Raw genomic sequence first — 15,765 nt, 5'->3', positions numbered from 1 at the left:
CAAGCAACCAGAGCTTCCAGGGACTAAGCCACTACCTAAAGACTATACATGGACTGACCCTGGACTCTGACCCCATAGGTAGCAATGAATATCCTAGTAAGAGCACCAGTGGAAGGGGAAGCCCTGGGTCCTGCTAAGACTGAACCCACAGTGAACTAGTCTATGGGGGGAGGGCGGCAATGGGGGGAGGGTTGGGAGGGGAACACCCATAAGGAAGGGGAGGGGGGAGGGGGATGTTTGCCCGGAAACTGGGAAAGGGAATAACACTCGAAATGTATATAAGAAATACTCAAGTTAATAAAAAAAAAAAAAAAAGAGTTAAGAAGGTGTACCAGAGGATGTGTGACTCACAGAACTGCAAACATTTAGTGTCTACGTTTTGTAGCATTGCTATCAACAACTGTCAAGCCAAGATCTTAAAATTTTATTTTAAAGATGGCTCTTTGCTATACTAACATTTTTAGTGAATATAAAAAGATTTGTCTACACTTTATATAAAACAGACTCATAAAGGCTAAATGTATTTACTTCTGTCTTACTGCATGACATTTATAGACTAAAGGTATGGAGCACACAGTGGGCTACGAAAAGGTGGAAATTCAGGGTGGTAAGGTTTCAGTAGAGTGAGGAGAAAGCTGTGATGGAGCAAGTAAGTTTATAAACAGAGAGACGAAGAGCTATTATTAATTTTCTTGAGAACATGCCTTAAGGAAAAACCCTATGAACACCCAGGAGAAGGTTGTGGAAATGCAACAAATCTATCAGCCTCTTGATCTTGGATTTCCAGGGAGAAAAAACTTCATTGCTTAAGCCACAGAGTCTATGGCCTTCAGTAAAAGCAGTCTAACTTGGTGATGACACAAATATTCAGGATACGAGAGAATCAGAACTCTACATACTGATAAAATATTCCATCATGTAAATGTAACAGTCAAGCAACAGGCAGGCTCAGGAGGAAAAACAACAACAACAACAACAACAACAACAACATCCCAAAATAACAGAAAAGATACACCCAAGAAGTATGTGCTCTCTCCCATTCTTCTGTCCTCACACAATCTTCTATAATGTCTATGTTAAACACAGTTAGCAAGAAGCTTTAAAGCCTTACACTGTGTTATTAATTCACACACTCTGAGAAAATGTGCTTACGTTTAGAAGTGTATATAAAATGGTTTAATGCCATTATGGAATTCTGGGTATGATTTCTTAGTCATTCTTCAAAACATCCCACGTTTCTTTTTGAAAATTTATTAATTATTTTATTTGTTTACATTTCAAATATTATAGCCCTTCTTAGTCTCCCCTCCATGAACCCCCCACCACTTACCCCTCCCATTTGCCCCTAAGTGGGTGCTCCTCCACCCACCCTTCCATTCTCACCTCGCCTCTCTAGCATCCACTTTGTCTGGGGCATCAAGCCTCCACAGGACCAAGCGCCTCCCCTATCACAGATGCCAGATGAGGCAGTCATCATATGTATTAGGAGGCATGAACCAGCACATATATGCTTTTTGGTTGATGGTTTAGTACCAGTTAACTGATACTTTTGTTTTACCTATGGGGTTGCAACCCTCTTCAGCTCCTTTAGCCCTTCCCCTAACAATTCCATTGGGGTCCCCAGGCTCAGTCCGATTGGTGGCTATGAGTATCTGCATCGGTTGTAGTCAGGTTTTGGCAGAGCCTCTCAGAGACCGGCTATACCAGGCTCCTGTCTGGAAGCACATCTTGGCATTAGTAAGAGTGTCAGGGTTGGTGTCTGCAGATGGCGTGAATTGCACAGTGGGGTGCAATCTCTGGATGGTCTTTCTTTCAGCCTAGGTTCCTTTTTTGTTCTTGCATTTCCTCTAGACAGGGACAATTCTGGGTTAAAAATGTTTAGATGTCTCTCATACCAAATTTTGTCCATGGCAGCAGAAGCAGTAGAGATCAACTCCCAGAGGAAAATCTCCTTGTTTGAATAAAAGTATTGATAACAAGGGATGTGAAGTGAGCAATTTCTGCCCGAAAGGCAAAGCTCTCCACCTCTTCCTCTTCACGGTGCACTCCATTAGACATTTGGACAGGAAGGCCCAGTAGTAGTACCGAGCAGGATGGGCCTGGACCACATCTGACTGGCATGACAAGCCTAAAACACAAACAAACAAAAATCCATTTAGACTCTCCATGGGGGCCATACCTATCTACTGTAGGTGGTCTCTTCAGATCCTATCTCCCTGCTATTGGGTATTTTGGCTAATGTCATCTCCAATGGGTCCCTGGTGCCTAAGACTTCTAGTGGTTCCTCAAGTTTCCCACCACACTCCACAGCCACTGGTTTCCGTTCATGCTCCTGGCCTCTGCACTTCTCTCCCGTCTCTTCCTATTCCTGCTCCTAGCCCCCAACTCACTTTTTTCCTCCCCCTCTCCTCTCCTACCCAGTTCCTCCCTCTCTCTGCCTCCCGTGATTATTTTGTTTCCCCTTCTAATTGGGTTTGAAGTTCCACACCTTGGCCTTCCTTCTTGTTAAGTTTACCTATGGTCTGTGGGTTGTATCATGGGTATTCTGAGCTTTTGGGCTAATGTGAGTGGGTACATGCCATGTATGTCCTTTTGAGTGTGGGTTACCTCACTTGGGATGATATTTTCTAGTTCCATCCATTTGCCTACAAAGTTCATGAAGTTGCCATTTTTAATAGCCAAGTAGTATTCCATTGTGTAGATGTACCACATTTTCTGTATTCATTCTTCCATTGAGGGACATCTGAGTTGTTTCCAGCTTATGCTATTATAAATAATGCTGGTATGTACATAGTAGAGCATGTGTCCTTGTTACATATTGGAGAATTTCTGGATATATGATCAGGAATAGTATAGCGAGGTCTTCAGGTAGACCTCTTTCCAATTTTCTGAAAAACTGACAGATTGATTTACAAAGTGATTGTACCAGCTTGCAATCCCACCAGCAATAGAGGAGTGTTCTTTCTCCATATCTTCACCAGCTTCTGCTGTCACCTGGGTTTTTGATCTTAGCTGTTCTGACTGGTATGAGATGGAATCTCAGGGTCGTTTTGATTTGCATTTCCCTGACAACTAACACATTCCATATTTCTAAACTATGGCTGTATATTGTAACATTAAAATTGGATCTATCACCTGCTTAGTCATAATAATGTTACAATTAAGCTTCCCTTTCTGTCCTCTTCCCGTACTTGAGTACTCATGTTACATTTATGTAGCCACCACCTCACGTTTCCTCACAGCTTGTATGGAAGTAATTTTAAAATATATGCCATCTACTCTTAGTAGGACCCAGCTTTTCCATTTTTGTTCTCTTTAATAGCTAATATTTACTTTACATGAATTATTTTTGGATAAAGAACACTAGAATCTTAATATACACAATGGTTTCCCCACCAAGCTTCTCTCCAGGATCTGCTTGGATGCCTGCACTTTCATTGGCATTGGAAAAGGGAGAGGCCAAAGGATTCATTTTTATGGCCTGGTGTTTTATCATTTCTTTCATATCTGTTCTTTTTTGGAGTGAAGCATTATTGGTGCAGAGTGAAGTAAGTCAAGACCCCAGCTTTTTCAACTTTGTCTTCGAGCCTCTGTCCTGCCCTCCTCTGAAAGGATGTGGACAGCAATGGAGGTCATCAATCAAATTGAGGATGGGAGTATGGACTTCAAACAAGACTGAGGAAACACAGAATACCTGGAAAAATAACTGTAGACAGGAAGTCATGATTAGGTTTTTGGTAAAAAGAAAGAGAAGGAAAAGTTTTACTTTTGTGTTTACAATTCAGGAAGGTTGAACAGTGAAAATCTGCAAACTATTGCATTTAAGGTGGTGAACATTAACTCATTAATGGGACAATTATTCCTTCCAATCTTCAGCACACTGTCAGGTGAATTAATTATTGATAAAAGACTCCTGGTCAGGGGATTGACAAACTAAGGTAAAACAGAGAAGAAAGAGAAAGTTAAAAGAGAAGTAAGTTATGTATAATTCTGATATTTGGGGCAGATTAGAATGTCATGTCTTTCTCCAGGGCCAAAATCATTCCATATTTTATTTTTATTGCTGTAATTTTGTTTTGTTTTGTTTTTAAACTAGGAAGTCTAAAGAGAAGCATATATATATATATACACATATACATACACATACACACATACATACATATACATACACCCACACACACACACACACACACACACACACACACACACACATACACACATATATTTGGAGATCTCAAAGGTGACCATGAAAGAGGAAGGACTCCCTAAGTCCCTAACTCTATCAAAACCCTGCACTACAGTATTACATTTGTGGCAATAAATAAGTTATTTAGACACATAATTGCCTTGTAAAGAGACAAGGAATGATCTGACACTTTGGTGAAAGGACAGATTTGAGTAGAAGATGGAGATAGGCCTTAATAAAACAGCCTTACTAATCATTATTCCCCCATGTATTTCCTAGTCATCACTCATGATTTTTCTTCTCCTGAATCCTAAGTAACTTCTGTTGTCAAATTGATATTGAATTACCTCCACAAATCTAATCGCTTGAGCTTTCTGTGCTTTTGCATTACTGTGAATGTCTGTGTATTTTAATATGACTGAAAGCTGTCCCATTATGGTTACTATTTCTGTGATGAAACATTGTGACCCAAGGACGTTGGGGAGGAAGGGGTTCATTCAGCTTCCTCTTCCATACCACAAGTCATCATCAAAGAAAGTCAGGACAGGAACTCAAGCAGGGCAGGAACTTGGAACCAGGAACTGATGCAGAGGCCATGGAGGGGCATTAATTTCTGACTTGCTCATCATGACTCTTCAGCCTGCTTTCTTATAGATCCCGGGATTACAAGCCCAGGAACAGCACCACTCAACAATGAGGTGGGCCCTTTCCCACCAATCACTAATTATGAAAATGCCTACAGACTTGCCTGCAGCCCAATCTTATGGAAGCATTTTCTTTATTAGGCTCCCTCCTTTCAGACAACAAGCTTGTGTCAAGGTGACAAAATAACTATCCAGCACAGTCGCATGCTTTGCTTAATGATCATTCTCTTGTTCTTCTATTTCATAATGGCTTATGTAATTGATTCAGGATACTAGGGAAGAAAAACATTTCCCTCCAGTATCATTCAAAATCAATACATTACGTATGTTTTTACTTCTAGTGCTGTGCTCTAGTTGTTGTATTTATTCCCATCCTAATTCACTTCCAGAGATTTTGGTCCAGGCATTTGTATTCTTACAAAATTTATGCTTCACAAAGCCCAATCTAAATGCAATGGTATTAATGGATGAAACATTTTGGAGGTGACAATACTCTGAAAATAAAGCCCTCAGGAATGAGATTAGTTCTTGTAGCAAGCTTCAGAGAGCTGCTTCACTGTTTTGCCCAGATTAGAGCACTGTCTTAAATACATATTGGCAAATCTGCCAGCACCTTGATCTGTGGCTTCCTGTCCTTCGGAATCATAAGAAATTACATTTCTGTTGGACACACACTGCCTGGTCTACAATACTTTGTTCCAGAAGACTGACTGGACAGAGACATCTGTGTTTTGACAAATGCATAATGATATATTCTGACCACTATAGGATCACCGAAGAGTTTCAGTGCCCTGTAGTTTTTCTGTGGTCTATTAAGCTGCCTTCCCCCCAAAATTTTGGCAAACAGTAGCCTTTTTGATTAGCAAATACTTGCTTTTCTATAATGTTTTACATCAAAATCCCACCATTTTCAGCCTTTCCTAATGGAGGGAGGGCTCCTTTCATATTTACAACAGATTTTTAATTGGACAATAAGTAAATGAGAACACTACTCCCATCTCATATATTCTGCAACAATGCACTTCTATTCCTAAATGATGCACAGCGTGTGAAGAGGACATTCAACACTTTCAATGAGACTAGAAGAGATATGCTGCATTTGCAAATATGGGAGGAACTTCTCTTGAGATAGAAATGGCACTTTTGGGCTGTTCACTCTTCCAATTAGATACCAGAGAAGTGACCATACTGTGTCAAATGAAAGATAGTAGTTTTGGTTAGGAGTTGCTTTGTGGTCCTCGTGTCTACTCTTGTGGTGCAGTAAACGAATTGCTTAGATGTGATCACAGACCTTGGCTACAGGAACAACTTTACTGTGAAGCTAATGAAGCTAAAGTTTGGGAGCCTAGGGTTTTATTCTTGTATTTTTATTCTTTATCTCTAGAGTGATTCCCACTGTCTGAACTTCTTGTTTCCAGAACACTCTGGTGCTATTTTTCAATTTTCAACAAAGCCCTCACTGCTCCTCTGTTTTTCGCATTCAACTTTACCCAGTATTTCTCAATCAAAAGAAGTCCACTCAACACTAAAAACAAGAAATCATCAGAATGTTGCATTGTTCAATAGCAAATTTGGATTCAGAATGAAATATACTGAGTATCCTAAATGTTCTTTCTCTATGTACTAAAGACAGACCCAATATTCCAGAAAGTACACATCAATGCACCTCTGGTATTGACTCCAAATCTGGTCTTAGTATCTTAGTGATAGGTTCTTGAAATAACTATAGAAATATATAACCCACAGGCAAGGAATGATTTCATCACTTTTGGTAGATCCCAAACATGAAGCAGTACAGTTAATTTCCAGAATAAATAACAATGTGCAATGATATTTGTCTAACTTATTTTCTCCTTGTTGTGACCAACCTGACAAGAAGCAACTTCCAGGAAGAATAATTTATTCTGGCCCGTAGGAAGGAAAGTATAAACTCTTGTGGTAGGGAAGCTATAGATTATGAGGCTTTGTACCTGCAATTCAGAAAACACACCAAAATTAAGATTGTGCTATCAATCATCAAAGCCAGGGTCCCACTTGTGCTAGCAACGTTTCAGCTTCCTGAATGTCCGTAATCTTCCAAACCGGTGATACCAGTCAGATGGATAAGCCTGTGGGATATATTTCACAATGACACTGCAATATTATTAGATTCGGAAATGTAATCAAAATATCAATGCAATTCACAGTAAATTATTGGATTGGCTCCTAGAATAACTATTCTTAGTACAAAGTTTAGTGAACAACTAAGGATGGCTCTGCTTGGGGCCAGTACAGTTTGCAAAGCACACACGGCTCATCCTTCCATCCTCCTCTAGGCTTTTCTTATGCTGACTGTACTGCAACACTTCAGTTCCTATCATTCATTTCAGTGGTCATGTGAGCAGCTTTCTGGTGACCATTAACATTTATTGGCTGCCGTGTTGATGCTTTTCATGTATGAACATGTTCCATTTCTTTATGCTAGAGAAGCTGGGTAATAAATATAAGTACTTGTCTCCTAATTTGAAGTTGGAATGAATCAGCCAGTAGATGCCTATTTCCTATTATGTGTTGCCCGCATCTTGACTTCTGACCTCTAGAACCATAACAGTACATCTTTGTTATTGAAGTCACTAGGGTTTGAGTTCTTTGTTATAGCACCCTTAGCAATTGAGTACAGGGAAGCAAAATGAATTACCATGCATGCTGTTTTGAAAATCCGAAACAATACATTCTCCATTCTTGCTTTTGTCCAGTCAATTCTCTAAAGTAACAGATATCTCTAACAGTTACTTCCCTTGATTGATATTCTCTTCATCCTATTATTAAAGTCAGCAGGAATATTTTGAGCAAGGCGAATAAGGCGAATGTCCCAAGACACAGTAAGATGCTATCTCATATCTTCTAGGATACTCTTATCTTTGCCAGTGCTGCTCTTCAATGTATTCTAGAGGGGTATATGTAATATTTTCATAAACCATTTACTTTTTTACACAAATTTGAAAATCAGAAGATGTGGTACTTCAAATATTCAGTAACTTATCACCACCCAAATCAGCCCCTGCTTCTCCCATGCCCTTGATGCTTGCCTCTCATTTGAGATAGATTCTTCCCATTCTGACAAGAAGGATAACATGAAGAACGGACACTTCACTTTCCCTGATAGTCTCACATTTGGGTTCCCAATGCTTTGTAAACCACAATGCTATAAATGTGTATTGTTCCACTTCTGTGCATATAAATCCAAGCCTTTATAATTAGAAACTACAGATAGACTCAGATATGATAAACACCAGACTAATGAGTTTGTGTAAGTATGCAGCCTATGAATAGAACTTTGTAAAAAATGAACTGTTAGTCAGAAGATACTGTGTTTTGCCAAAATGCCATTCCTCTAAGGGCATTGCCTTCTACTATCCACCCAGCATCATCAATCATGTGGATGCCATTGTCAAAAGAGTCATTGGACTTACTTTATATTCTGATAAGCTTTGCAGGCTGATTTTCAGAACTCTTGGTTCTTTTCCTCATTCTAGATTATGAGAACTATTCGGACAACAGAAACTTTCTCATATTATTCAGAGCTTAAAATTTTTCTCTTGTCTTGTAAACCACATCAATACTCAGTAAAGGCCCTGTTTCTAGAAGGACACTCACTTTACCAAAGAAAGACATGTCATTTAGCTATAGCTGTAATAAACACATCTCAAAAGAGATGATTAATCTGGTTACCACAGTGATGAAATTGCCTAGAGTCAGGAGCTGGGCCAGTCTAAGAGTTTTGAGTCCTTCGGCTTTAGGCATAAGAACACTTGAGGATAGGAAACTGGTGTATGAGCTCAGTACTGTAAATGACCTTGCTTATTTAAAAATTATTTCTTCATTTAGATGTTTCTCCTTTATGAATTCAGTTTAATAGATTCCAAGGAATGCACACATAATATGAACTGCATACAGGTCACTATATAAAACATTTTTTCAACTTTAGGAAGTTTCTGCTGGCCCTTTCCAATCCTCCCCTGAATCTACAAAGCAACAGTTATCTTTTGAAAACTTTTGATCATTTTCTCATCAAAGACATTAGATACACTTTGTTTGTTGCAGGACTTCATGGGATAGGCTTCTGTGTGCATCTTCTTTTACTCAATATAACATCTGTGCAATTAATGATATACTATCAGTCATTTTTTCTTTTTGTTATTGAGCAAAAATATTTAATAGTAAATGTATATCGTAAACATTTTAAATTAAGAAAATCAGCAGTAATCTAGTTTTAAGGCCAGAATCAACAAATGATTTTTGATAAAGACATTATTCTGTGAATAAATGTACTTTGCATTTTATCTCTTGAATGGGTTGCATTTTTCTTCTCTTATGCTCTTGTTCTCTTATGAAATTATCTGACAGATACCCATAAAATACACAAGAGGAAGTTAGTCATCTATATTTTTCTCCTATTACTCTCACTAAGAGAGAATTGTGTTTATCTTAAAGCAACATGTTCATGTTGTGCCTATTTTATAAATCAATGATGTAGAAGTAAAAATAGGTGTTTCTATGGGCAACAAGGTGTACATTTTTGGAAGACCAAATAAAGATGAATTGTCTTTTACTTTTATTGTTCTACTGAAATAAGTTTGGTCCCAAATCAACTAAGCAGGGGCTCACATGAGCTCACAAAGACCAAAAGAGAAACCATGGTACCTGCACATCTCTGCACCAGGAACTTTGCATATATGTTATGGCTGTTAGTTTGTTGTTTTTATAGGATCCTAACAGTGGTAGCTGATGTATCTGGTCTTTTTGCCTGCTCTTGAGATTCTTTTTCTCCTATCTGGGTTGCTCTGTGCAGCCTCAATCTGAAGGATTTTACCTTGTCTGATTGTATCTTTTTGTGTCCTATTTGACTGCCTTCTCTTAGAGGCTTGCTCTTTTTCTGAAGAGGAGATAGATAGATAGAGATAGAGATAGAGATAGAGATAGAGATAGAGATAGAGATAGAGAGAGAGAGAGAGAGAGAGAGAGAGAGAGAGAGAGAGAGAGAGAGACTCTGGAGTATAGAAGTAGTGGTTTGAGTTAGAAGGGGTGGAGGGGGAAATGTGGTTGGGATGTATTGTATGAGGACAATCCAACTTTAAATAACAAAAGGAAAGAGGAAAATAGATATAAGTGTGGGGAGAAATGCTTCAGAAGATTTGAATAGGGCTATTCAAATCTACCCTTATTCTGAACTGAGATGTAGATGTCTGTAAGTTCTACTATTTACAGAAACTGAAATTCAAATATTTACTTTCTGACAAGTTGTTCCTGTAGGTTTACACCAAAACCCACACCAAAAGATGATCAAAGAGTAATCATTGATGAACCAGCTGCAAGTTCTGGCTCTTGTGAGAACAAAGGGGCTTCTCGTTAACTGGGCACATTCTTTCCTGTTCCTTTTACAAGTATGACCTTTTATAAGATTGCATGCTTCAGTTTCAGTCCTGTCATGCAGATTCACTGTAGCAAATGGGACCCTATGAGATACAGAGCTGATTTGTCTGCCGTCCTCAAAATGTTTTGACCTCTTTCATCAAGGAGCACTTCTCTTTGCTCCTGTCTCACCTGGGTGGTCTCTCTTTCTCAGCCTCTTATTTCTGTCTCTTCCTCGTCTGCTCTATTTTACAGCTCCAATTTCACACATCATCTCTTCTCTATCTAAGATAACTCCCTCTGTGATTACATCTCTTCATCTGCACATCGATGGCATCTACATTCAAATCTTTCGTCTAAGGTTATCACCGAAATCTCCTATTAATACTTCCCTCAATTTACTTCCCATCACTATTTGGTGTTAACAGACATCACAATCTAGCATATACAAACCCATTCCCTCCACAGCACCTGCTTTCCCAGGTCTTCATCATGGTAAATTTCAACTTCATTTTTCCAGTTCTTTGTGTAAGACCTCTGGAGTTGTCTATTTCTCCCAATTCACTGATTGGTCTACCAAAACCATATCATATCTGTTGTCAAAAGCCATCCAAAGTTCATCTTCTTCTCAATCTTCCTCTCATTCAGCTCATGGTCACCTAACTGACCTCTCTTTGTGTAGCGAGTTCCCCAACAATCTATGCCAAACAAACCAGCTTATTTGATTAAAAAAAGAAAAGCAATAAAATAATTTCTCTCTATAACTGTTGTAAAGTTGAAATACAAAACCTTTAGGAGAGCATGTGTGCAGAGTAACCAATTAATGCTCTCTGGTGTTGGTATTATTGGCTGTTCTTAGGGGACAGCTATACTGATTTTTAACACCCATTTCTCCTCTGATTATTACCTCTGATTATTAAATTATAAGTGATTCCCTTTAGTACAAAGTATTTATATCTCTGAAATCTATTGTTGAGTTGGCATAAACTTTAATGAACAACTTTACCTCTCTGGCCTCCCTAAAACAAGGAATCTTCCTTTAATACTAAAATGCTCTTGTGTGGTTACTCTGTATTACATTATTATTTTATTTTGTACTGTTCTCTTGGATGGACTGTGTTTCAATAAGGTATTGATGATTTTACTTATAGTACAAATGCATCCTAATATCTCCTGCTTTTGATTGTGGTGTCTTTTGTTTGTTTGTTTTTTAATGTGTGAGTACACTGTAGATGTCTTCAGACACACCAGAAGAGGGCATCAGATTCCATTACATGAGGTTGTGAGCCACCATTTCGCTACTGGGAATTGAGCTCAGGACCTCAAGGAGATCAGTTAGTTCTCTTAACTACTGAGCCATCTCTCCAGTCTCATCCCCTGCTTTTGAAAGGACAAATTTGGGCTTTATAAAGCTCTGTGGTAGTGGTTCTTTGATGTTTTCTTCTGATTCTCCCTTTACCTCTCCAAAAGCTTCTCTAATGCACATTGCCTCTTCTCTCACCACTTAGTGATTGAGAGAATTTTGATATCCGATCTGATCCTCCTCTACATGCACACATTGAATTATCGCAATCGACCCAGTGGCCTTTAAAAGGCACTTCTCCATTACAGATTTCCAGCTCTAGATCTCTAGGATCAGTATTTCTTTTGAACTTTACAACTACAGGCCAAGCTATTCAAAGGCAACATGATGAAAAACAAGAAAAACATTGCTTATAGATGCTTTAAAACCAACAAATAATCCTAGTGTACCAATAAGAGCAGGCATAAATCATAATATCACCAGTCATAGTACTCCTTAGACAGTAGAGAAAATAAGTAAATTACAGCAATACAGATCAACTTGAATATATCTCAAATAATACTGAATGAAAGTTTTCTGCCGGAGAGCTAAACCTTCAGAGAGGCAGACACGCCTGGGAAACCAGAAGAGACTGCACTCTGCACACATCTCTGACGCCAGAGGAAAACACCAAATGCCATCTGGAACCCAGGTGCACGGAAGCTCCTGGAAAGGGAAGCCCAGATCTTCCTGGTTGCTGCCACCATGGAGAGATCGTAGGCAGCACCCCATGAGCAAACTTGAGCCTCGGGACCACAGGTAAAACCAACTATTCTGCTGGAAGAGACCTGCCTGGTAAACTCAGGACATAGGCCCACAGGAACAGCTGAAGACCTGCAGATAGGAAAAACTACACGCCCGAAAGCAGAACACTCTGTCGCCATAACTGGCTGAAAGAAAACAGGAAAACAGGTCTACAGCACTCCTGACACACAGGCGTATAGGACAGTCTAGCCACTGTCAGAAATAGCAGAACAAAGTAACGCTAGAGATAATCTGATGGGGAGAGGCAAGCGCAGGAACCCAAGCAACAGAAACCAAGACTACATGGCATCATCAGAGCCCAATTCTCCCACCAAAGCAAACACGGAATATCCAAACACACTAGAAAAGCAAGATTTAGTTTCAAAATCATATTTAATCATGATGCTGGAGGACTTCAAGAAAGACGTGAAGAACTCCCTTAGAGAACAAGTAGAAGCCTACAGAGAGGAATCGCAAAAATCCCTGAAAGAATTCCAGGAAAACATAAATAAACAAGTAGAAGCCCATAGAGAGGAGTCACAAAAATCCCTGAAAGAATTCCAGGAAAACATAAATAAACAAGTAGAAGCCCATAGAGAGGAGTCACAAAAATCCCTGAAAGAATTTCAGGAAAACACAATAAAACAGTTGAAGGAATAAAAAATGGAAATAGAAGCAATCAAGAAAGAACACATGGAAACAACCCTGGATATAGAAAACCAAAAGAAGAGATAAGGAGCTGTAGATACGAGCTTCACCAACAGAATACAAGAGATGGAAGAGAGAATCTAAGGAGCAGAAGATTCCATAGAAATCATTGACTCAACTGTCAAAGATAATGTAAAGCGGAAAAAGCTACTGGTCCAAAACATACAGGAAATCCACGACTCAATGAGAAGATCAAACCTAAGGATAATAGGTATAGAAGAGAGTGAAGACTCCCAGCTCAAAGGACCAGTAAATATGTTCAAGAAAATCATAGAAGAAAACTTCCCTTACCTAAAAAAAGAGATACCCATAGGCATACAAGAAGCCTACAGAACTCCAAATAGATTGGACCAGAAAAGAAACACCTCCTGTCACATAATAGTCAAAACACCAAAGGCATAAAATAAAGAAAGAATATTAAAAGCAGTAAGGGAAAAAGGTCAAGTAACATATAAAGGCAGACCTATCAGAATCACACCAGACTTTTCGCCAGAAACTATGAAGGCCAGAAGATCCTGGATAGATGTCATACAGACCCTAAGAGAACACAAGTGCCAATCCAGGTTACTGTATCCTGCAAAACTCTCAATTAACATAGATGGAGAAACCAAGATATTCCATGAGAAAACCAAATTTACACAATATCTTTCTACAAATCCAGCACTACAAAGGATAATAAATGGCAAAGCCCAACATAAGGAGGCAAGCTATACCCTAGAAGAAGCAAGAAACTAATCGTCTTGGCAACAAAACAAAGAGAAAAAAAGCACACAAACATAACCTCATATCCAAATATGAATATACCAGGAAGCAATAATCACTATTCCTTAATATCTCTCAACATCAATGGCCTCAACTCCCCAATAAAAAGACATAGATTAACAAACTGGATACGCAACGAGGACCCGACATTCTGCTGTCTACAGGAAACACACCTCAGAGACAAAGACAGACAATACCTCAGATTGAAAGGCTGGAAAACAAATTTCCAAGCAAATGGTCGGAAGAAGCAAGCTGGAGTAGCCATTCTAATATCAAATAAAATCAATTTTCACCTAAAAGTCATCAAAAAAGATAAGGAAGGACACTTCATATTCATCAAAGGAAAAATCCACCAAGATGAACTCTCAATCCTAAATATCTACGCCCCAAATACAAGGGCACCTACATACGTAAAAGAAACCTTACTAAAGCTCAAAACACACATTGCACCTCACACAATAATAGTAGGAGATTTCAACACCCCACTCTCATCAATGGACAGATCATGGAAACAGAAATTAAACAGAGACATAGACAGACTAAGAGAAGTTATGAGCCAAATGGACTTAACAGATATTTATAGAACATTCTATCCTAAAGCAAAAGGATATACCTTCTTCTCAGCTCCTCATGGTACTTTCTCCAAAATTGACCATATAATTGGTCAAAAAACGGGCTTCAACAGGTACAGAAAGATAGAAATAATCCCATGCATGCTATCAGACCACCACGGCCTAAAACTGGTCTTCAATAACAATAAGGGAAGAATGCCCACATATACATGGAAATTGAACAAGGAAATTGGTCAAGGAAGAAATAAAGAAAGAAATTAAGGACTTTTTAGAATTTAATGAAAATGAAGGTACAACATACCCAAACTTATGGGACACAATGAAAGCTGTGCTAAGAAGGAAACTCATAGCACTGAGTGCCTGCAGAAAGAAACAGGAAAGAGCATATGTCAGCAGCTTGACAGCACACCTAAAAGCTCTAGAACACAAAGAAGCAAATACACCCAGGAGGAGTAGAAGGCAGGAAATAATCAAACTCAGAGCTGAAATCAACCAAGTAGAAACAAAAAGGACCATAGAAAGAATCAACAGAACCAAAAGTTGGTTCTTTGAGAAAATCAACAAGATAGATAAACCCTTAGCCAGACTAACGAGAGGACACAGAGAGTGTGTCCAAATTAACAAAATTAGAAATGAAAAGGGAGACATAACTACAGATACAGAGGAAATTCAAAAAATCATCAGATCTTACTATAAAAGCCTATATGCAACAAAACTTGAAAATCTGCAGTAAATTGACAATTTCCTAGACAGATAACAGGTTCCGAAGTTAAATCAGGAACAGATAAGCAAATTAAACAACCCTATAACTCCTAAGGAAATAGAAGCAGTCATTAAAGGTCTCCCAACCAAAAAGAGCCCAGGTCCAGACGGGTTTAGTGCAGAATTCTATCAGAACTTCATAGAAGACCTCATACCAGTATTATAAAAACTATTCTACAAAATTGAAACAGATGGAGCACTACCGAATACCTTCTACGAAGCCACAATTACTCTTATACCTAAACCACACAAAGACCCAACAAAGAAAGAGAACTTCAGACCAATTTCCCTTATGAATATCGACGCAAAAATACTCAATAGAATTCTGGCAAACCGAATCCAAGAGCACATCAAAACAATCATCCACCATGATCAAATAGGCTTCATCCCAGGCATGCAGGGATGGTTTAATATAAGGAAAACCATCAGTGTGATCCATTATATAAACAAACTGAAAGAACAAAACCACATGATCATTTCCTTGGCTGCTGAGAAAGCATTTGACAAAATTCAGCACCCCTTCATGATAAAAGTCCTAGAAAGAATTGGAATTCAAGGCCCATACTTAAACATAGTAAAAGCCATATACAGCAAACCAGTTGCTAACGTTAAACTAAATGGAGAGAAACTTGAAGCAATCCCACTAAAATCAGG

At 38.8% G+C, this 15,765-nt stretch overlaps 1 protein-coding gene across 1 annotated transcript in view; it reads right to left on the bottom strand.

The window, feature by feature from the left end:
• Window positions 1–15,765, bottom strand: part of LOC120093668 (uncharacterized) — a 186,677-nt gene that overhangs the window by 83,603 nt on the left and 87,309 nt on the right. Inside the window, exon 2 of the mRNA XM_087559361.1 lies at window positions 1,896–2,128. Coding sequence (XP_087415487.1) covers window positions 1,896–2,128 — 233 coding nt within the window. The remainder of the gene's footprint in view (window positions 1–1,895; window positions 2,129–15,765) is intronic.

Source organism: Rattus norvegicus, chromosome 7 (assembly GCF_021556685.1).
Source record: "Rattus norvegicus strain SHRSP/BbbUtx chromosome 7, alternate assembly SHRSP_T2T, whole genome shotgun sequence".
Taxonomy (NCBI): domain Eukaryota; kingdom Metazoa; phylum Chordata; class Mammalia; order Rodentia; family Muridae; genus Rattus; species Rattus norvegicus.
The sequence above is the reverse complement of the archived record's forward strand: the minus strand, read 5'-3'. Positions and strand labels throughout refer to the sequence as shown.